Source organism: Cavia porcellus, unplaced genomic scaffold (assembly GCF_034190915.1).
Source record: "Cavia porcellus strain 051 isolate PalLab524CR breed Dunkin Hartley unplaced genomic scaffold, mCavPor4.1 scaffold_40, whole genome shotgun sequence".
Classification (NCBI taxonomy): Eukaryota; Metazoa; Chordata; class Mammalia; order Rodentia; family Caviidae; genus Cavia; species Cavia porcellus.
The window spans coordinates 3130395-3151463 of NW_026947523.1; the positions used below are offsets into that span (position 1 = coordinate 3130395).

The 21069-nt window shown below is 59.4% G+C and overlaps 1 protein-coding gene across 3 annotated transcripts in view; it reads right to left on the reverse strand.

The window, feature by feature from the left end:
• Gramd4 (GRAM domain containing 4) overlaps window positions 1-21069 on the reverse strand; it is a 65741-nt gene that overhangs the window by 26895 nt on the left and 17777 nt on the right. For all 3 annotated transcript variants that reach the window (XM_063243764.1, XM_063243766.1, XM_023567344.2), the window contains exons 2-3: window positions 10780-10990; window positions 6426-6546 (exon numbers count right to left, since the gene is read on the reverse strand). In XM_063243764.1, the coding sequence (XP_063099834.1) occupies window positions 6426-6546; window positions 10780-10990 (332 nt within the window). The remainder of the gene's footprint in view (window positions 1-6425; window positions 6547-10779; window positions 10991-21069) is intronic.

Here is a 21069-nt window from a genome sequence, read left to right on the forward strand (position 1 = left end):
GAAATAAAACCTAAGTGATAATCCTTAAATAAAACTTCCCACTGGCCAGGAGCAGGCACTCAGGGCCCGCCCAGACAGAAAAAGGGAGCCCGCCCCAGCCGAGTGGGGCTGGTACCCCTGCGGCGCAGGTCACACGCCCAGGCTCTGCCCGCACCACACTCAGCCTGGCACCGAGCTCTTCTGGCCCAGTGCACACCTCCCACCATCGTCTGGAGCACAGAGCCACACCCTCCCTGTCACACAGCTTCATCCTCAGCCACCAGCGGGGGCCACTTCGGCGTCCTCCTAAACCGCCAGCTTGGGGACAGAGCTCACCCCTGGAAACGCCCCACCTGCTCCTGAACGCTGGCTGCCTCCTCTCTTACATCTGTTACTGCTGCATGCAGTTACTGCTCGGTGCAGGGGTGACTTTGGTATCATGACAAGCACCCGTCCACACCCTGGTAAACAGGCAGTGGCCAGGCTTCAGCATCTCACATTCTAACAGGACCGCAGCCGCTCCGATGGCGTGTGGGATGGATGCGGAGTGTATTGATATTTATTCCCGAGTAAAAATAAGAAGTGGGCTCCCAGCCAGCCTGGCTTTCAGGAAGCGATGATGGCCTTTCAGTGCGATATGGCACATTACATCTGATGCCGTGGGCTGGACGTGGGGCCCTGGCTCAGCACCGAGCTGAGAGACGCAGGTGCCAAAAATGTGCGCTCTGTTCCGCAACCATGTCTCATCTTTCTAACCAAGCACTCAGCACCCAGCATGCCACCATCCCTTCCCCCAGCGACGGGTTCCTGGCTCAGCGTGGGCTGGGGCAGACAGTGATACCTCGCATCTAACCAAGTGAGGCTGAGCCCCAAGCCTCCAAGGGAGCAAGTGAGTGCACCACGGAGCAAAGGGTCACAATGACATTGTGCCTAAGACCTAATACCAGGCAAAGTGGAGCAACGTGGTGTCAGTAGTGCACTGGGCTCTGGGGACTGGGGAAGGGGGCATGCAGATGTGCAGAGGGTCTGCCTGGCAGTGGAGCAGCCCTCCATCCAACCACCCAGCCATTCACCAACCCCCAGCACACCCACCCCCATGCACCTGGCCTGTGCCTGGGCTCACAGCCAGCCATCCACCTGCCCACCCATCCACGTGGACAAAGGTGCACTTAGCAGCCGTGGACTATGGCCCCACATTGCTGGGACTCCACTGGGGCAGCAGCTACCTTCACTGCCTGCCCAGTCGGTGGAGTGGAGGGGTGTGGACAGGAGGGCGTCCCCCTCTACCCCAGAGGTGGACAGCAGGACCCACCAAGCGCTGCTCCAGCACTGCCACGTGCCACAGAGGGCTGACATTTTCAGTTTGGCTTCATCAGTGCAGACACAGGACTGGGCGGAGGGGTCACCTGGGACCTCCGGGATGTGACTGAGGATGAAGGCCACTGCCCCAATGCGTTCTCCATCCTCTGCACACACAGGGCCTCAGCTGCACCACTGGGAGCAGGGATCACACACGCGGGGCCCTGCGAGCCGGCAATGGGACCGTGGGGCAGGATGAGGAGCTGATGAGAGGTGACAGAGGGGAGCTGCAGCTCCTGGGGAATTAGATGGTGTCGTCATCCAAAGCATCCATTGTGGGACCATGTCTTTACTGTATGTCACTCTGGGCAGAGCCAGACCCACCTAGCCTCTGGCCCACTGAGCAAGGATGAAGTCCAAGCCCCAGCATGGCACCCATGGGCAGCGAAGCACACCCCTTCTCTGACACGCACTCCAGTACCCCAGCCACCTGGCTGAACCCACTGGAAACCGGGGTGTCTGCCACCGTATGGGTGCCGGTGGCCCAGATGCGGCACAACACCCAGGTGCCCCTCCAGCCCGCCCAGGGAGGGGTCCACAGGCTTTGCTCCAGCCACTGGGAAGCACCTAGACCCTTGTGGTCCCCAGGACTGCTTGCTCCTTCAAAATCCAATGCCACACCCAGTTTCTCTTGGGGAGAGGCCGCGTGTACACCGTGTACACCGCAGCACTGGAGAATCTCACCTCCCTGCAGGCTGTGGATAAACACACACTTGCGTAGATAAACCGCGGAATGCAGTGCATTTCTATTCAAAACCCAACTCACAGTTGGAACGCGTTCGCTCGCTGAGAATGTGCCACACTTTTCAGTTATTTATGCACTTCTTTAACAATGCAGGCTCCCGCCTCCAGCCAGGGCCGAACCGCCCTTCAGCCGCGCCTTCTCCATCCTGTGTCATTTCCTTACAGAACATTTGTACTCTTCAATTTTTAATAGCAGGAGAAGGCTGCTGGACACCGGGCTGTTTCCTCTCCTCGAGGAGAGTGAGTCCACTTTCCAAGAGAGGGACTGCAGATAACTGGACGGATTTAACCCTGACCACTCACGTGCTGAGTGCAGGCAGGCTGGGGCTCTGAGTGGGAATCCCATAGTTAATGCTCACGAGGGGGTAAGGTACGGGCCAGATGCCGGGGTCCCAGTCAGACCTGTACTATCTCTGCACTCCGCACCCCACACCCGAACTCCCTGCTGCAGACCTGTGTGTGGCCCCCCAGGTTATAGCACCCCTCTCCTACGCCGCACGCTCCACTGGGCACGGGCACAGACTCTGCCGGGCAAGTACCTCCTCTCTCAGGCTCGTGCGACACCCCACCTCCTCCCACCAGCTCCTCCTGCATCCTCCGCACAGCGCTCGGTTACAACCCAAGGCCACCCGGGGCCTCAAAGTACAGGAGCCCGACAAGGGCCACCTCTGGCAGGACAGGCTGGGGACAGCGTCTCTGCCTATTGACAGGCCACCCCTGGCCGTGCTGTGGACACAGAAGTAAACCAGGCAGCACCGAGGCGTGGCCGCCGGGGTGTAATGCAAATGTGAAGAGTGTGGGGATAAACAGAAAAAAAAAGGGCACGTCTGCTCCTATCTGAAAGTCAGTGGAATCAGTATAAAATGAAAAGGAAACTGGTCTTCCACAGAGGCAGGGAAGGAGAGGTGCTGGGTGCGGGGAGAACAGCTCGCGCTCTCTGAATACACCTTGTCCTTGGGGCCACGTGAACAATTCTGTTTTATTTATTTATCTTTGACACAGGGTCTTACCGAGCTGCCCAGGCCACTCTTGAAGCAATTCTCCTGCCTCAGCCTCCTGAGTAGCTAGGATTACAGATATACACCACAGTAAACAATTTAGACAGCTATAAGAATTTAATTTTAAACTGGATGTGGTGGCGCACACCTGTAATCCCAGCCCTCAGGGAGCTAAGGCAGGAGGACTGCCGAGAGTTTGAGGCCAGTCTAGGCTACAGAGACCGACCCTGTCTCAAAAAATGGTCCCCAAAATCAAAAAGCATTTAGCTTTACAAGCAACTCCTGCTGTGTGTAATGGGATAAGATGACCTCACTGCGGTCAGGCTGCCACCAGTGACACAGCAGACAAAACGTCACAGCCCAGGTCTCTGCACAAGGCAGCAGAACACAAAGCCAGCAGGCTGGTTCTTCAGGATGACCAGCCCACCCCCTTCCCACATGGACACCAGCAGACGCGACAGCCGGGCCGTCTCCAGCAGAGGAAGAGAGGGGGCTGAGGAGAACCGGACACTGCTCGGGACTCGAAACTTTCCTCCGCCACCATGACATGGCCGTAAGGCGAGACAGGTGGTGCTCGGCAGCCGCACTGATTTCCTGGTCTCTGATAGCCACACCGCAGTCAGATAGGACTGTGCAGCTCTTAGGAAACACAGAACTGCAAGTGCATGGGCAGACAGACAGACAGACAGGTGGGGGAGGACAGGCAGGTGGTAAGAAAAAGAGGCAGTCAGACAGGACAAAATTTTAACCCTGGAGGAGCGCCCGGATGGGACATTCAGCCGTTCCTGGTGAGCCTGAAAGGCAGGAGAAACCAGGGCGCTGTCCAAGTCTGCGGAGAAGCCGGCGCGCAGACGGCTCCCTGGTGACGCAGGCAGGAAGGGCCCCTGCTGGCGACTTTAATGTGGGGATTCCTGCCTCCTCCTCTCACGGGGCACCCCCTAAGGATGGAGAACCAGGAGTGCAGCCGGCTGCTTCCAGCCCCAGCTGGCGGCAGGCCTGGGATTTTACCCTGAGACTGTGCGAGCTTCCGAGGGACACGACCGATGAGTGATGCTGGAGTCGCTCTGCAAACCAGGATTTCACGAGCAAAGCAGGGTGGAAGCTTTCTGAGGCTGAGCAGAAGCCAGGCCAGGGGGTGACCTCCTGTCCAATACTCTGCTGACTGCCGGGCACCACGGCGAAGTGCAGTGAGGGCCTGGGTCGCGTCCTCTCGGTGGGAGCCAGTGTGGCCGTGCTAACGGCCTACCCAGGCCTGGGCAGGGAGCGTGGGCTTGGGGCCTGAATATCTCGCCACGCCAGGACGGGGACTCGGAAACACTGCTGGACACTTCGGAAGCCCAGTAGATAAGGATCCCAGGATTAAGACACTTCAAATAAACTCAAATCTGAGATCTGACAACATCATAAATCCACAAGAGGCCACGCCCTCCCTGGCTCCAGTGCAGGAGTGAATGGGGTCTCTGAAACCAGAGAAATCAGGGGGAAGCTCTCAAGCACAGCCCGCCTTTCCTGTGGGGACCAGAGCTCGGGGTCACCAAGCAGCTGGCAAAGGGAGGCCTGTTCTGGGAGGGTCGCGATGGCACAGGCCGGAGACGGCCATCCTGTAGTCCTCAGGGAAAAGATGACCTGCTGCCACTGTTGGGGTCTTGATCTCAGTGAGAATCTACTCGTGTACCAAATCCCTGCCTCAGGGAGACAGGAGGACGGGGATTCATAGGGTGCTGGACTCAGCCTTTGCTGTAAAACACGCAGAGCTACCTACTAAAATATTCACCGATGGAACAACAGGATGCCGGCTGGGTTGTTCCGAAATGCCCAGGGAGGGAGGGGAAGAGGAAGCCAGCCTGGCCCAGGTCGGTTCCTGTCAAAACGGACACTGCCTCGAAAAGAGAGCTCCAGGCGTTATTTGCTGGATTGCTGGGCACAACTGAAATAATTCCATAATTAAAAATACTACTAGGTCGCCTATAATCCCGGTATTCAGGAGGCGGAGACAAGAGGGCCACTCGTTCAAGTCCAGCCTGGGAAACTACGGGAGCCCTGTCTCAAAATAAAATCAAAGGCTGGGGACGAAGCTTCGTGGTAGGGACCCCTGGGTTTGACCTCCAGCACTGCAGAGAACAAAAACCAAACACTGCCCTAACTGCCACTGGGCTGGACTCTGCACCCCACTTCAGGAGCTACCAGGGAACAGGACAAGACACCCCCGGGGGGACCGAGGACAGAAGGGGCCTCTGGGCCTCTGCGGCCCCCTCTGTCCGCCATCCCAGGCCATCCCAAATGGCAGGCACTCGCATGCACAGGTCTCACGCTGCCCTCTGGTCTGCTGCCAGGTGAACTCATGGGCCAGGTGCCGACCCCCACCCTGGAGCAGCAGTCAGGGTGAGAGCCAGCCCGGCCCCCAGCATGCAGGGGTGGCCAGCGGAGCCCCAGAACTGCTGTCTGCTGCGCTGTCCCAGCCCTGCACCCTGCATGACACCAGATGGAAAACACGCATCATGCCAAGCGAGCTCACGTCCCACTGAGCCCGTGCAGGCCCGGGATGGGAGAGAGCAACAAGGGACAGAACGCAGGCCGGTGACCCTGGGTCAAGGCCAAGGCTGCTGGGTCAGAACATCAGGGGACCAGAGCTGTGCAGGATGCCTGGGGGAGGTGACCCGCCAGAGGGCCCCAGGCCAAGGGTTTCAAGGCCCAAGGACCCCTTCCTCAGGCCGACTCTGCTCCCCACTGGGTGCACAGGGCCCAGGCTACCTCCTGCCAAATGTCACTCTACAAGGTGTCACATAGTGGGGCCCCATGGGTGCAGCTGGGCTCCCCGCTCAGCCCTTACTACTCAGAGGATGTCACCCAACTGCAGGTGACTTCAGTCCTGTGTGCCTCAGTTTCCTCTCCTGTGAAACCGAGGACATGGAGAAGAGGAGAGAGGATCAGAGCAAGATGTCGCAGGGGCCCTGCCAGGCTCCACAGGGCCGTCACCCCCCAGGGGCCGAGGACAGGCCAGGGGCCAGCACCTCTCCTGTGCACAAGGGACACGCAATGTCGGACGCCTTCAGAAGACCCTTCAAAATGCCGAGCTAACCATTAAACCCACACCACGCCAGACTTGCTAAACTCGTGATGTTCAGGGAGAGGCTTCATCCCTTCTGTCCCCCTCCAGCCTGGGGAGCAGCAGATGGGAGACGCAGCTGCAGGAACCCGAGGGCAAGTGGGGACCTCCTGACTTCCGAGCCACATCTGTCCCCAGCCCGCACCCAGAGGAAAAGCTCTGGGCATGCCTGGACAACGCGACGTCCCGCCTCTGCCCCACCCCTGCAGGCTGCTTCCCTGGTGCTTCCCGGGACTCACGAAGGAAATGCTTCTCCAGCAAGGCGATTTCCAGGTGACCCTTGATCTCGTTCAGACGATCGAACTCCGTGCGGTTGAAGTCCTGGGGGCCCGTGGCCATGATGAGGGTCCCTGGGCCAGCCTGGAAGGGAAACACGGGGAGCTCAGGGGGCCGTGCAGAAGCAGCCTGGGTCCCTACCAGGCAGATCCTCGGTGTCCAATGCCCGAGACAGCAGGCCCCAGGTCCCTGCTGTGCCACCAGAACCCCTGGCAGGAAAATGGCAGAGCTCTGCTGTCAGACTCCCAGCACCCCACTCAGGACCTCGCTCTGGGTAGACCCCGCGGCACCAGGGGGACCCACGCGAAGAGGTAACAGGGAAATGAAACTTCGTAAGCAAGGCCCAGCAGTCTGTCGCAGCACCGACCCTGGGCTACAGAAAGGAGAGAGCGGGCAGCCACACTGGCCCCTGTGCCTAGGACTCTGCCACCCAGCCAGAGCGTGACAGCTGCACAATCGGACCTGGGGCCACGAGTGTGGCTACAGGAAGGGACGCAGCTCCCAGGCAGAGGGCAGAGGGGAGTCAGGGACAGCCACCTCCCGTCCCCTCCACAGAGGCTCATTAAGCCACCGTCCTGTCCCCACAGGCTCCGGTTACAGGCTATACGCCCAGGAGGTGGGCACAGCAACCACTCTGCACCCTGCTGACCCGAGGGAAAGGAGAGAGGCCTGCGGGGCTATGCAGGGCACTCACTGGTCACCCTCCACAGCTGCTGCCCAGCGAGAAAATTCATGGGAGTCCCTGCCGGGGACTGGGACCGACAACCGCCTTGCCTAGGCCTCACACCTCCTCCTCCAGGGTAGGGCTGGTGAAACAGGACCCATGCTCAGTCTGGGAGTAGCACAGTGGACACTCCTGACACTGTCACCTCCCCAACACTGTCACCTGCTCAGAGGCCACAGTCTGGAGAAGGGGCTGATGGGAACCAGCAGCTCTGAGCAAGGCCCTGGGGACCTGCCCTTCTGCACTGTCAGCTCGTCTGGCTACGGGACACAGGCTGGGGGGGAGGGGCCAGGCCTGTTACCTGCCGCCTCCTGGAGCCTGGCACCAGCATCAGGAAGATGCAGTGGGGAGGGCTGAAAGCAGGTGACTTTGTCTCCCCTGGGTACCAACTGGGGTGCTCAAATGCTGACCCGGGAGGACCAGATACAGGCACCTGGTCTAGGAGGCCAGCAGAGCCTGGTGCTAGGAGCCCAGTGTGCCCTGGTACCCTGTATCTCCTGCCCACTGTCCCAAGAACCAAGGCACAACAGGGCCGGGAGGGAGGCACATGAGCCCACTCACACTACGGTCCACACAGAGGTGACCCTGGTCCGTGTTGTGGCCTGAGCCGGAGGAAGCTGTGGATGCAGGGGTGGCGCTAGGCAGGTGTTACCTTGGAACCACAAGGCAGAACATCTAAACACCTGTGCACAGGTGGCCCCAACACAGCCAGCCTGATGTGCTTGGAGCACCTGGCAAAGGCCACTGAGACCTGAGCAGGCAGCAGGGGCAGTGCCCACCGCCCCCATATGCAGGGTGGGTAGAGCGAGCTACTTAGTGACCCAGTGAGACCCTGTCTCAAAAAGTAAACATTTAAAGAAAAGGGGCCCAGGATATAGCTCAGTGCAAAGGCCGTGTATTCAAGCCCCGGGACTGCAAAAAAGGAAAACAAAACAAAACACAAAACAAAGTCAGAAGCTCAAATGCCTGACATCCGCCCCCCACACAGGGACAGGCCACATAGGCCACAACAGTCAGGAGGTGGCCATGGTCCTCCGCACAGGGCACGCGGCTGGCAGACACACTGTCGGGTTAAAGCGTGCTGGGGCGCCTGGGATGCCTGCTATGCAAAGCGTGATTTTAATTCCCGAGCAAACTTCAGGCCACCACCAACCCACTCAGCCTCAGAGCACCCTGGGCAGCTGCGGCCTCCTGGTGGGTGACCCGCTCCATCCTGAGCAGGTGGACACATGGTCCCCTGGGCCTTCTGGAGACTTCTCCCCTGCCCTCTGCGGGCAAGTCTCACGGAGCCACCCCGTCCCCAGCATGGAGAAGGAGGTCATCAATGTTGAATGGAAATTCAATCCTGCAGCCCAGGCAGCTCACAGCCTCCTTCCCCGCCCTGGGAGCACCGCACAGTCCTGCCACCCTCCAGCTCAGCCTGCCCTTCGCAAGCCCTGCCTGCCGGGGACCGGGGACCGTGCCCTTGATACCTACCTGCTCTTCCTGGTTTAGAAATCTGCAGGTGCACAGCCCGAGGGCCACCCCTGTGCTCACCATCTGCAGAGAGACCTTGCAGGTGACCTAAGTGGGCAGCTGGAGGATGGCCTGACAGTGGGCAGGGGCCACGCAGGATTGTCAGGCCCTGCCCTCCCTGCCCTGACCTGCCCAGGAGGTGTCCAGGTGTGAGATGAGTACCAGGCATCACCTAACCCAGAAAGCTGCACAGAACCAGGAACCTGGCACACACCAGACAGAAGGCGCCCTCCCCATGCACCAGGCCTGCCGGTCACCGCTGCTGAGAGGGGTCCCTGGAGCTCCAAAGGTGGCGTGCAGAAGGAAGGGCCCCTCTTCTAGTGACAAGGCAGGGCCAGGGACCCCTGGAGCCAGTGGCCTGGACCTGGATCATCAAGGCTCACATCCAAAGTAGGGACCGCAACTCCTGGGAGAGGGAGTGGACAGCCGGAGCCCTGGGCTGCAGGGCCTTCAGCAGAGAGGCCCCGGACACAGGAAGCAGGCCAGGGCAGGAGCTGGTCCTCTACTCGAAGCCGCTGCCTTTACCATGAAGGGGGCTCCATGGGAGCGCAGGAGAGCGACCCAGCACCCATGAGTACTATCTCTATGCCCAAACCAAAACAGTGCCGCCCATGCTCAGGAGACAGAAAACAGAGCAGGGGGCTAGAGGAGGGCTGGGCCGGGCAGGAGGTGGGCAGGAGCAGCAGCCCTGAGGCTAGAACCTGCACCTCAAACCAGCCTGGCTCAGCTGCTGGCTGGGAGCCATAAGAACCACCTGGACCCTCAGTTTCCTCATCTGTCAGGTGGGGACAAGGGCCCCACCAAGGAGCTGCCCAGGCCATGGGATGGCACTGACACCCTGGAACTCTGTGTGTCCCTCTAGAAGCAAAGTGTCCAGCTCAAAAGCCCTGGACAGGGCTGGTTCTGGGGCCTGCAACAAATGGCCATCTTCATGGTGGCAGAAGAAACTGGGTTGGACAGCACCACCCTGTCCCCAGCACATCAGCCAGGGCAGCACAAGGTCCCTGGGATCAACGACAGGAAAGGAGCTTAGAGGCCCAGCATGCTGCCTGCTCACCCAACCAACCAGTGCAACTCATAGGGCAAGGGATGGCCATGCGGCAAACACGACAGCCACCCTGGGACAGCACCTGCACAGGGCAACACAGGGCAGGGGCTACAGGATACGGGTGTTGGCGTCACACCACAAGACAGGCCTGGTGCAGGAAACTCGGCGGCCCCACCCACAGCCAGGTGGGCAGCATGGGGGGGGGGCAGGCTGTCAGGGGCAGCACCAGTGAATTATTCATTTCTGCCAGGAACCGCACGCACTCACGGCCCTATTACGGAGCATGAATAATACAGGAGGAGCAGGGAAGGAGAGTGATTCAGCCACATTTGGGATAAAAACCTGGCTCGGGCGGCGAGAAAACCCCATGGGCCACCAAGAGGGACTGGCACGTGGTGCAGGGTGCCCGTGGCTGTGTAGGGCGGCTCTGAGTTACCAGGAAGATGACACGGGCACACAGCGCCCTTCCCTCCTGCTCTGCTCACTTATGAAACATCCCTTCCAGGAGGCAGCACCCTTCACCCAGTCCGGCTGAGGTGCAGTGCCCAGCTAGCTGTCAGGGGTCAGTGGCATCAATGACACACACCCGGAAGGTCAGACACACAGAATCTGCCCAGCAGTAGGCTCCCAGCGTGGGGCCAGGGCCTCGGGGACACCTCCAGCCAAGAAGTTTGTCAGCCAGAGCGAAGGCAGAGATGCAGCCCCCAGGGGCTGGGGATTTAGCTCAGCGGCATAAGCGCCTGCCTTGTAAGCAGGCAGTCGTGAGTTCGATCCCTGGTACCGATAAAAACGGAAAGACCACAAAAAAAAAAAAAAAAAAGAGATGCAGCCCCTAGGCACAGAGAGAGTCAAGCAGGGGCCAGGAGAGTCTGAAGGGGTGGTGGGCAGGCGGTGGGGGAGCGAGGCAAGGAAGGGCACTAGGCCCCGGGGGATAGCAGTCCACCCATGTCCATAATGGACTCGGCCACCGAGAACCTAGGTGAGTCCCAGCGCACCAGGGACGGCAGGGGCACTCAGGTCGGGTACTCACAGGGTCCCTGAGCTCCTCGCTGTCGCGGGGCAAGGTCCGAGGTATCTTCAGGGGCAGCTCGTCAGCGCACTCGGTGTCCGAGGCATTGGGCGACTCCGCGAGGTCCAGACAGTCCTCTCTCTTGGGGCCTCTGAACCTGATCCTGTCCAGCCTCCTCAGCATGTTCAGCACCGAGCTCCTGGGCCTCAGCTGGACATGACGGGCGGGCTCCCTGCAAGAGAGGGCACTCGGTCACTCACCACGTCCCACACGGCTCCTATCCCCAAGTTCCTGCCAGCATGGAGTGCCTCAGACCCCACTTTTGCCCACCAGACCAGGCCACTGTCCATTGGCCCATCTCACCAGGCTGGCCACCTGTGGACTCCTCCACCTTGGCCAAAGCAGCCCCTGCCCCCAGGCCACAGCAGGCAGGAGGACACCCAGCTCCCTGGCAGACCATCTGGCTCACCCCCAAGGGTAAGTGAGGGACAGGTCACGGAGTGAGGGATGGAGAGCTGACCACTCTCCGGAAGTCCTGCTGTCACCAACACCGCAGAGGTACAGCTCGCACACCCAGGTATGCTGTCTAGGGTCTCCGCACCATGTTTCATCCTCGGGGTCCTGCCGGGCTTGGCCTCAGACTCAGTCCAGGCCCTAGCCTGCCTCGGGTCTGAGCAGGATCCTAGCAGGGCACACTCCCCACAGCCCTGGCCTGCAAAGTAGGGGCCTGAGGCCCACCTGCCTCCTCCTCCAACCCAGGCAGCAGATCATGTACCTGGACAAATGGGATTTACACACCTAGTTACACCAGGACAGCCCCTCCCCATGATCTCAAACCCAGGGCCACAGCGGGACTGACAGATGGCCAAGGGCCACCAGCTCCAGCCCTGGTCACTACGGCATAGCTTCAGCCTAGTGCTGCAGCCCAGGGTGTGGCCCTCTCCCTCCTGATGGCTGTGAGACTCCAGGTCCCCAGGTGCCCTGCACAGACACCCTGGCTCCCCACTGGGTTTCCTCCTGCAAAGCAGGAGAGATCCAGACAAGGCAAGGGTGGTCTAGGGGTCCGAGCTGACACATGCCAGGTGGGGGATGTGGCCTGCAGCCAGAAGCCACGACCATTTCTGTGGGAGGAGGAGAGGGTGTGGGGGGGCTTTGGCTTCCTGCTGGGGGCCACAGCACAGAGCTGAGAGGGCAGCAGGATGGCAGCAGGTAGTGCCCCTCAGCCCAAGGAGCCCAGGAGTCAGCAGTGCTGCAGGGGGCGAGGAGGAAAGACAGGCTACCACGTAGAAAAGTATCACATACAGGAACTGTGAATTCCAGGGGGGCTGACGGAACAGTAAACTGAAAACCAGACCAACCGAGAGAAAAGAGAACTTGCTACTCGGCAGGAGACAGTGTTAAGAGACCAAGCCAAGCATGGTGGCTGCAATCTCAGCGCTCGGAGGCTGAAGCGGGAGGGTGCCCATGTGAGTTCCAGGCCAGCCTGGGCTACACAGTGAGTTCAAGGCCTGAACTACAAAGCGGGATCCCGTCTCAAACAAAAACACTGAAAAATGAATTCACAGCGCAAAAAAGTCTAACAGACAATGGGACAAATGTAAAAACTTCCCACTTGGCAAAATGTTAAGTAAGGCAAGGTGGCACATGCCTGTCATTCCAGCTCTCTGGGAGGCTGAGACAGGAGGATGGCAGCAAGTTTGAGCCCAGCCCGGGCAACCTAGTGACGTAGTGGAATCCTGTCTCAAAATAAAAATTAAAAGAAAACTGAGACCTAAAACAGGAAGTGTGAGCGGCTAATATGACATAAGAAGACGAGTATCTTGGTTACGAGGCAGTTTGAATAAATTGGGAGACACCACAAACCCACATCCTAACTCCTGCCTCAGCTGCCAGCACTGGCCGCCAGGAACCAGCACCTGCAGGGTCTGCGTGTGCGGGAGGACTGAGCACGCACACGGACGCCCTGATGGGGTTCCGCCCTGAGATGCGGGTCTAGGGCCAAACCAACACACAGCCCTTCTGGTACCCGGAAAGGGTCCCAGGAAGCAAGAGAAGACGGTGCCACGCTCATCGCAAACCCTGGTGCACGGGGCCTGGGCTCCGTGACGTCCTCTGTGGCCTCCTGCAGGCCCTCCAGTTTGGAAAGTGGCTTCCTGTGTTTCATCATGCAAAGGGGCGAGTGAGGAGGCACAGGGCATGCAGAGTGCCACGCCGCACACCAGCTCAGGGTGGCTTTTAAGGGTATCCTCCAGTGCTCTGCGTTTTCCTGGGGCTCTTTTTAAGAAACTGCTTTGTTATGATAAAGAAAGCCTTCCCAAGCCACTCCCTTTACAAGGTGCAGTTGATAACACTGCATGAACATCTCATCAGGTACAGCCCAAACCACACTCATTAGACATCGACTCTGAGGTCCCTGCCCCCGCCAGGCCGATCACCACCACTTCTGTGGCTCTAACTCAGAAGGCGCGGAGAAAACGGCGGAAAAGAAGACACATAAATCCCAGCGCCACAAAAAACCTACTTCCTGCACTTGCAGAGACCTCACTCCGGCCACCCTCTGGCCACCAGAGAAACAACACAAGGACCCTGAGACTGCAGGCGGCTGTGCACACTTGAGTGGAGAGGGACGCCTGGGCGGGGCCACGCACACCTGTGCAGAGCAGAGGACACAGCCCCTGCGCTCCTCCATGCACGCTGCCCGCTCACGGGAGCTCCTCGCGGAGCTCTCCTCCCTGCTATCCCGCTTCCCCCAAGGCCAGCCCACCTCCTTGAGCTTCAGAGAACTAATGAGGCCTCTGCACTCAGAGAGGGACAAAGGTGCCCAGAGTCCCCTGGTGTCCACTGAGCAGACCCTGCCCAGGCAGGCACCCCTACACACAGCCCAGGAGCAGGGGCCCTAGGAGGGCCCTCCCTAGCCGCCGGCCTGACCCCCCACGTTCCGTAAAAGCACGAATGTCTACACTATGGCCTGGAGGGTCAGAACTCTATGCCAATCGAGCAGGCCCTGGACACCAGTCTGGCTGTGCTTCCACACACCTGTCCAGAGAGGGTGCTCCAAATCCAGGGCACCCTGTCTGGGCTGAGCAGTATCCCACCCATGCCAGGACAACCTCGTCCCGTGACCTATCCCTGACCGTGTCCAGGAAGGTCCTGTGGCAGGTCCCAGGGGGCACACATGTGGGGGTGACCCCGCCACCCAGCATATCCCAACTTCCAGACAGGGAAACTGAGGCTGAGGCCAGGATGCCTGTGAGGCCTGCATCCTGAGACCGGATCTTGGGCCCACTGAGTGACCCAGAGCAAGGGCTGTCCTCACCACATCGTCCTGCCCAAGTGTCACAGTACCTGCTGTTCTAGGTGTCCAGCCCCATTCCCCACCATTCATAGGAGAAGGCAAACTCCTCAGCCGGCAGCCCAGCTGCTCCACCAGGCGCCCAAGGCTGAGCCCTACTCCGAGGCTGCTCTCAGCAGGGCCCAGCTTTTGTCTTCTGGGCTTTGGAGGCTGCTGCATCCCAGCGGCCCCTGCTGTCCCTCATCAGACCCTCCCTGGGCAGCCCAGGGCTCCAGCCTGACCACCAACCCTCTGGAGAACACCTGCATGCCCCAGCCTGCAACCCTGTACCTCCCTCTGGAAGCAGATGCTTCAGGGCTGCAGCCGTTTTGGGGCACACGTTGAAGACCCCATAATCACACATCCCAGCTCCACATGAGAGACCTGGGGAGGGTGGTACCTGTGGGGCGGGGGGGGGGGGTGCTGCTGCTGCTGCAGCTCAGCACTCCAGGCTCCCTGGCCTGTCTTCAAGAGTGGGACAGAGTCCAGCCAACCAAGTATGCTGCTGTGAACGCGCTGAATGGCTCTGGACGCACAAAGGAGGCAGTGTCCACCGCCAGGCTGGGAACCACAGAAGCCCTCGTTTCCCTTCACGGCGCGAGACTGGCAAGAGCAAGCAGGCGGTGGCGTGGCGGAGGCCACCTTCCTTCTGCAGCCCTGCAGCCAGCCTGGCTGCACCCCTCAGGCCCAGGGATCCCAGATAAGCCACGCCCACTTTCCCAGGAATGACAACCCTCCCCCACAGCACCCAGGAGCCGGGAACTGGAACAGACTCCGCCCCTTCGTCCCTGGCCATGGCTTGGTGCTCTCTGGAAGATGGCCTGGGATGGCGGGGAGACTCCAGTCAGATGGACAGGGACAACGAGGGCAGCTGAGCGGGGTGAGACGCAACAGATTCTGCACAGGAAAGGAAGGCCAGGACCCCCAGCACTCCTGTTCCCTAACTCCCCACAGAAGGGACCCAGGGGCCCGAATGCCCACACAGCGCTGACTCCTTGCGCCCCCGGGGAGCTGGGGTGTGACCCTGTCCCCTCAGCTATCCCCGTCTGCCCAATGCCAGCCTCAGGACACATGTAGATCCACCCAACCTCAAGGCTGTCCTGGAGACACTGCCCCCCCCCCCCCAGTTTCCACCACAGTCCTGCAGGCTGGGCCGCCTCGGGGCCTCCGTACCCCCACATCCGCACAGGACGCCCTGCCAGCCCTGACCCTGTGCCCAGCAGCCTCTCCGCCAGCCTTCACTGTGTGTCAGCATCCTCCCCATCACCACCACGAGTCGGCTCACACCGGGAGGACACCCTGAGTCCCCAGTGCGACTCTCACTCTGGCCAGCAGCTGTCACCACCTGGGACATCTGCCACCTGGACACAAGGGGCCCAGTGCCCTTGCGCACACCACGACGAGACCCTGGTGTCTGCCTTTGCCTGCTTTCAGCCTCGCTAATCTAACTCCACATTTATAAACTTTCAGTTCTACCGATGAGCTCATGAAACTCCCAACAGCCGAGCAATCAGCACCTATGAACCAAACAAGCAGGGTCCTCTGAATCCAGCTGGCATAGCAGCCCGTGCTGGGCTCCATAAACATCAGCCTCCGCTCCCCACCCTGCAGGCTTGGGGGAAAGATGAAGGTGCAGGAGCCTGGAGCTAAGATGTGACTGCAGAGTGGCCCTGGGCACCCCCAAGGGCCGGGCACCACTGGGAGGCATGGTCGGGCTGGCTGGTTGGTCCAGGGCCCACAGGGCCTCAGGAGCATCTGCAGAAGGCCCCATCGCAGCTCTGGGGCTTGGGGCTCTCCCTGACCTGCAGGCTGCTTCTGTGACTGCAGCGGGTCTCCATGGAGCAATCAGAACACCCCTCCCATCCCTTAGACCCACCTGGGCCCTGTCCCGATCCCTTCCAGGGCACCTACTTCTTCCCAGCTGTGCTCAGCATCACCTGCCACCTGTCACTCTGCCAGGGACCCGTGGCCACTGTCACACACAGCTGTCCAAAGTGGACTGCATCTTCCCCTCCAGTGCCTCTGCCACATCTGTCCCATGGCCCAAGTACCATGGAGGTGGGGAGTCAGACCCTGGGAGCCTTAGCCCGTGACCCTGGCCAGGTGACACGACCTTCTCTGTGCCCCACGCCTGACCTGGAGTGGTCATGTGGCCACTACCCGGAGGGCCACTGCAAGGGTGCTGGGGAGGTCTGGAAGCGTGGCTGAGTCAGGCTGTGTTCCTGTTGTGCTATCTGGCTCTCTCCACCCCTCCCCAAGCCTCAGTTTCCCTGTCCATCAGTTGGTTTATCAGTAGCTAATGCCATTCATCATTGTGCTTACGATTTCCTGACTCAGGTACTTTGCTGAGGATCCAGATGCGGGCAGTGCTCTTGGCAGGCTCTGGATGATGTGGGATGGTGCCAGAGGCCCTCATCTGGCCAGCTGTGATGACAGTGGCAGAGATAGACCCACTCAAAAACAGTGATCAGCAAGTGTGGCGTCCAGCTCCCTGCATCACCATCACAGGGCATCAGGGGCTGCAGTGACAGAGCAGGATGAAGACCCCAAGACGCTCCCAACACAGTTGGTGTCACTGATTCTTCCCAGGGGGGACCCAGCACAGGGTGCTGAGGTGGACAGGATAGGGAGGGCCATGCAGGAGGGGGCTGCGGGCAGCAGACAACAATGATCCTGAGGCCCAAAAAGCAATGGGCTCAGCCCCGGCCTAGGTAGCAGTGGGCACAGCTCCTGCCCCCCGACCTTGGCCCTCGAGGTCCTGGCCAGGTTGTCATTAGATAGCTCACAGGCCCCTCTGCCTGTGACACTGGGAGGGGCACCTGGCAGGGTGGCCACGAGGATGTCCATTGCCATGCAAAGCTCCTACATCTCAGGAGCAGGCGGGCAGCTTGAGGCCTCTGCCGTGCACTCAGGTAAGCTAGGCAACAGGAAGCCCCCATGAGAATCCCTAGCAGCAGCACCGCTTTTGCAGCCATCCTGTCACTGCAGCAAGGCTGGGAAGTGGCAGCTTCCCCCTGTCCTCCCTTGCTGGTCAGGAGGCAGGTCCTCTCCACACTCAGCACGATGCATGGGGCACAGGAGGCAACTGAAAAGTCCCTATCGGGCACACAGCAGCCCCTGCACAGCTCCAGCCCCGCCACAGTGCTGGCAGTGTGGGCAGGAGGAAGGACGTGGGTGGCCGCAGGTGGGCTCTGGTGCCAGGCTTCGGGGACACTCCTGTCCTGGCGTGTAAATGCCTCAAAGGATGGGAACACCTCAGGGCTCAGCTAGACAAACCTGCAACCAGGCTCAGGATGCCTGGGGGCAGCCCCACCTGGCCCAGTGACGTGAGAGGGTGACCCTGTGGCTAGACTTGCTAAGGACCAGGAACTTGTCCCTCGAGGCTGCCCCTGCAGGTGCTCACGGGCACATTTCTGCCAGCACGGCACAGCAGGGAAGAGGTGACAGACAGCAATGATGTGGGCCTGGCGCCTCGTCCCCTGGACTTCAGGAACAATGCAACTGAGCCATCTAAGCATCTTTAACAAGCATGCACTACACGCTAGGCGCACTCTGCATTCCGCACCTGCACAGACAGGCAAGGTTTGCAGACCAACCCTCTGAGCTGCCTGCTGGCCGCAGGGCAAGCAGTGCTCTAAGCAGGGAGAAGAATGCACCAACCACAGGGCCTGGGGACAGATGGTGACAGCTTGGGGGGCGCCCGGAGGAGCAGCAGTCACCAGGTGGGCTCCTGGCACGAAGGAGCTGTCCTGCCCCTGCCAAAGGCTACTTGGACCCTTTCGCTAGAGCAAACCACAGTACAGAAGCAGGCACAGGTGAGGCCTCGGTGAGGCACGGGGTCCCTGTCCCAGCTCGGCGTAGTCCAGGCACCTGCAACCCAGTGCAGGAGAGGGTGGTGGCTGGGTCCAGGCCCAGGTGGTAGAGACACAGCCCAGCAGGCAGCAGGATACCAGGTAGGGGTGAGGGGGCAGCCGTGGTCTCAGGACCACTTCCTCCCAGGGGACTAGATGGCAGCAGCCCCTCAAAACTTCCACACCGAATTATGGGAGCAGCTGCAACCCCAGTTCTGGGTCCATGCCCAAAAGAACTGGAGGTCCGGGCTCAGACAGACACCTGCATACTATGCTCACATTGTTGGAGACGGGCACCAACCCAACAGCTGTCCACATACGCAGGGGGACACGCACTGGGGCATGCCAGTAACCAAAGGACCACAGGGGACAGGAGGGAGCACAGGGGTCAGTCACAGAAACAGGAAGCAGAATGCTGTCTGCCCCAGGCTCGGGGAGGGGACAGCCTGTGGGTGTCTAAGTCACACAGGTTCAGTCTGAGGACAGGAGAGGTCCTGGTCAAAGGTGCTGACAGCCTCGTGACAACACGAATGTGCCTGCTGTCACTGACCTGTGCTGAGAGACACCGTCAGCGTGGTGCTTTTTATACTGTATGCATTGCAGCATATTTACATGCACACAGGGGCAGAGGATGCAGACACAGAACCAAATCCCTGCGGGATAATCTATGAGGTTTTTTTTTATTGAGACAAGGCCTCCCTATGTAGCCCAGGCTGGCCTCTAACTCAAAATGATCTTCCTGCCTCAGCCTCCTCCTGAGTGCTGCAATTACAGGTGTGCACGACTATACCCAGCTTCCAGGTGGCATTTTAAACTGGAAAGGAAGGGCTGAATTGTAACAACTACCGTTGGCACACCCAGGGAGCTCTCTGGAGAAAGACAATGTCAGGCCTGCACTTCACACCAGCGGAAATAACCTGGAAAGTGACCAAGGACTGGTACAGAGGTTGGTGGAGGTGGTATAGGATGGAGAGGGTTTGTCTGTGACGCTGGGGCCGGACAGGTCCTCCCGAGAGAGACATGAGCAGCACGAGACGGCAGTGTTGACAGCTACTTCCTAGGTGGGAGTGAGATCAGGAGTGGGCGGCTCGCTTGACAAGCACCAGGCCCCGAGCTCCAACCTCAGCACCTCAAAAAAAAAAAAACCCAAACAAAACAAAAAACAATTTCCTGTGAGACAAAATCTTTCATAAGTATTCAAAGCTAATTCGGGGGAAAAAGCATTCCAGCACCTCCCACAAAGAATTAATGTGTCGGATGCTGAGAAACAGCCAGGAGAAAATGGGCAGGAGAGATCTTAACCCCGGGAAAGAGGATCAACCTGCACTTACACGGAGCAAAATGCCAGCTCCACTCACACCAAGAGACCCTGGTCCCTGCAGATCACAGCCACAGCGTGCGGGACAGGGAAACAGCCCTGCCCACAGGGTCGGGCATGGGGCTGCCTGACTGTGCCCAGCAAAACAGAGACTCCACCCCCAGACAGTCTCCTCCTCCCACAAGGAAGGACCAACCGTGCAAGGTTGCTTCCCTAAAATTCAGTTTCCAAGCTGGCAAAAAAAGGGCTGGGCCCTTCCGGGGGAGACCAGCAGCAGCTCCTGAGATCTGCACCATGTCGGAACTTAGGACGCTGTGAAACCCAACAACCAGCCTGCCTCCCTGCTAAGCAATAGTGAACCTACTGGTGCACGGCCTAGAGTCAAACATCCCACTTCCCCTATGCCTCCCCGCCCCGCCCGTTAGCAAATGGGAACCAGAAATCTGAGCGTCTCCTGGGAGGTTGACCATAGCAAATAAGGGGGACTTCCTTCTACCATCTCTTTGAAGGCAAATATTTTTATTACTATTTTGCTCTTTTCTGATTAATGGTACTGCTCTATTCAATATTCTGTTTTGATAAGTTCTATAGTGTTCTGTATTTCATCTCATTTTGATATACATGATTGAAAGAACAACTATTATAAAGATAACAAAAAAATTATTTATCCAGAACATGTCAGAGCATACTGGATAAAACCAAGCTGAGATTTAAAAACAAAAAAAAAGGGCTGGAGGCTGTATGTCCCCCCTACCGAGGAAGGTCACAGGGTGGGGAAGGACGGACCCCGGACTCACCTATTTGGGTACTGGGAGGAAGGAAGAGAGGAAGATAAGGGGCAGTGGTGGTGGCCAGCTGTCCATCACCATGAGGAATACCTGAGAAAGCCCCTCACAGGAGGCTCACGGTGTCAGCAGCTTCAGTCCATGGTCACTGGCCCACAGCACGGGGGAGCTGCCCACCTCAAGGCAGCTGGGAAGCAGAGGCAGAGCCAAGAGGAAGAAGGTCACGTCCCTGCCCACACCCATCAACAAACCAGTTTGGGGAGGAGGCCTTGGGAACATCTGGGCTCTAAAGCACAGCAAGAAGAGAAGAAAAAGACAGAAATCCACTGGGAGCTGCCATGACCAGCAGAGCTCTGGAGGTTCCCAGGGAGAAGGACCACGAGAGGATGAGAAAATAAAGAGATGAGAGCTGGGGGTGGTGGAGCCCTCTCTCCCAAAGGGAGCAAGGGACCCGCCCCTCACTGTGGGGACGCTTATTTATACACTTTGCAAGTTAAGGTCACGGACAGCCCTATTCTAGCAACTCACTATCGGGTTGTCCTGGGCTAGGTTTTCCCTGGGCTGAGGTGGCGCTCTTTGTTCTTGGGAGGGCCATGCCCCAGCCCTGCAGGGGTGATCAGCTTCAGCAGGTCCCTACACAGAACAACAGCCCCAGAAAGCTCAGGATGTCACTTCAGGGGCCAAGGGCCACCTGGGGAGCCAGTGTCTCTCGGCCCCCTGCAGCCAGGCCCTGACCCGTCACTAAGCCACTTCCGTATCTAGTCCATGTCTCTACCTCACCTGGTCACCTGACCTCTGTCACTGCCCCGAAGGGCCTGGCTCCTCCTCCAGAGCTCCCCAAACCCAGCACACCCTGCTGGCGGGCACGAGAGGGAGCAGGGTGCAGCTTGGCACAGCGTGGCAGGGGGGCCTGAGAGTCCATGACACCTGCTCCATGCACCTGCAGGGCGGGTCCCCGGGGCCAGGCACCCACGAAGGCAGCCCTGGCCAGGAGACCAGCAAAGGGCCCAGGGCCACGTCAGGTGC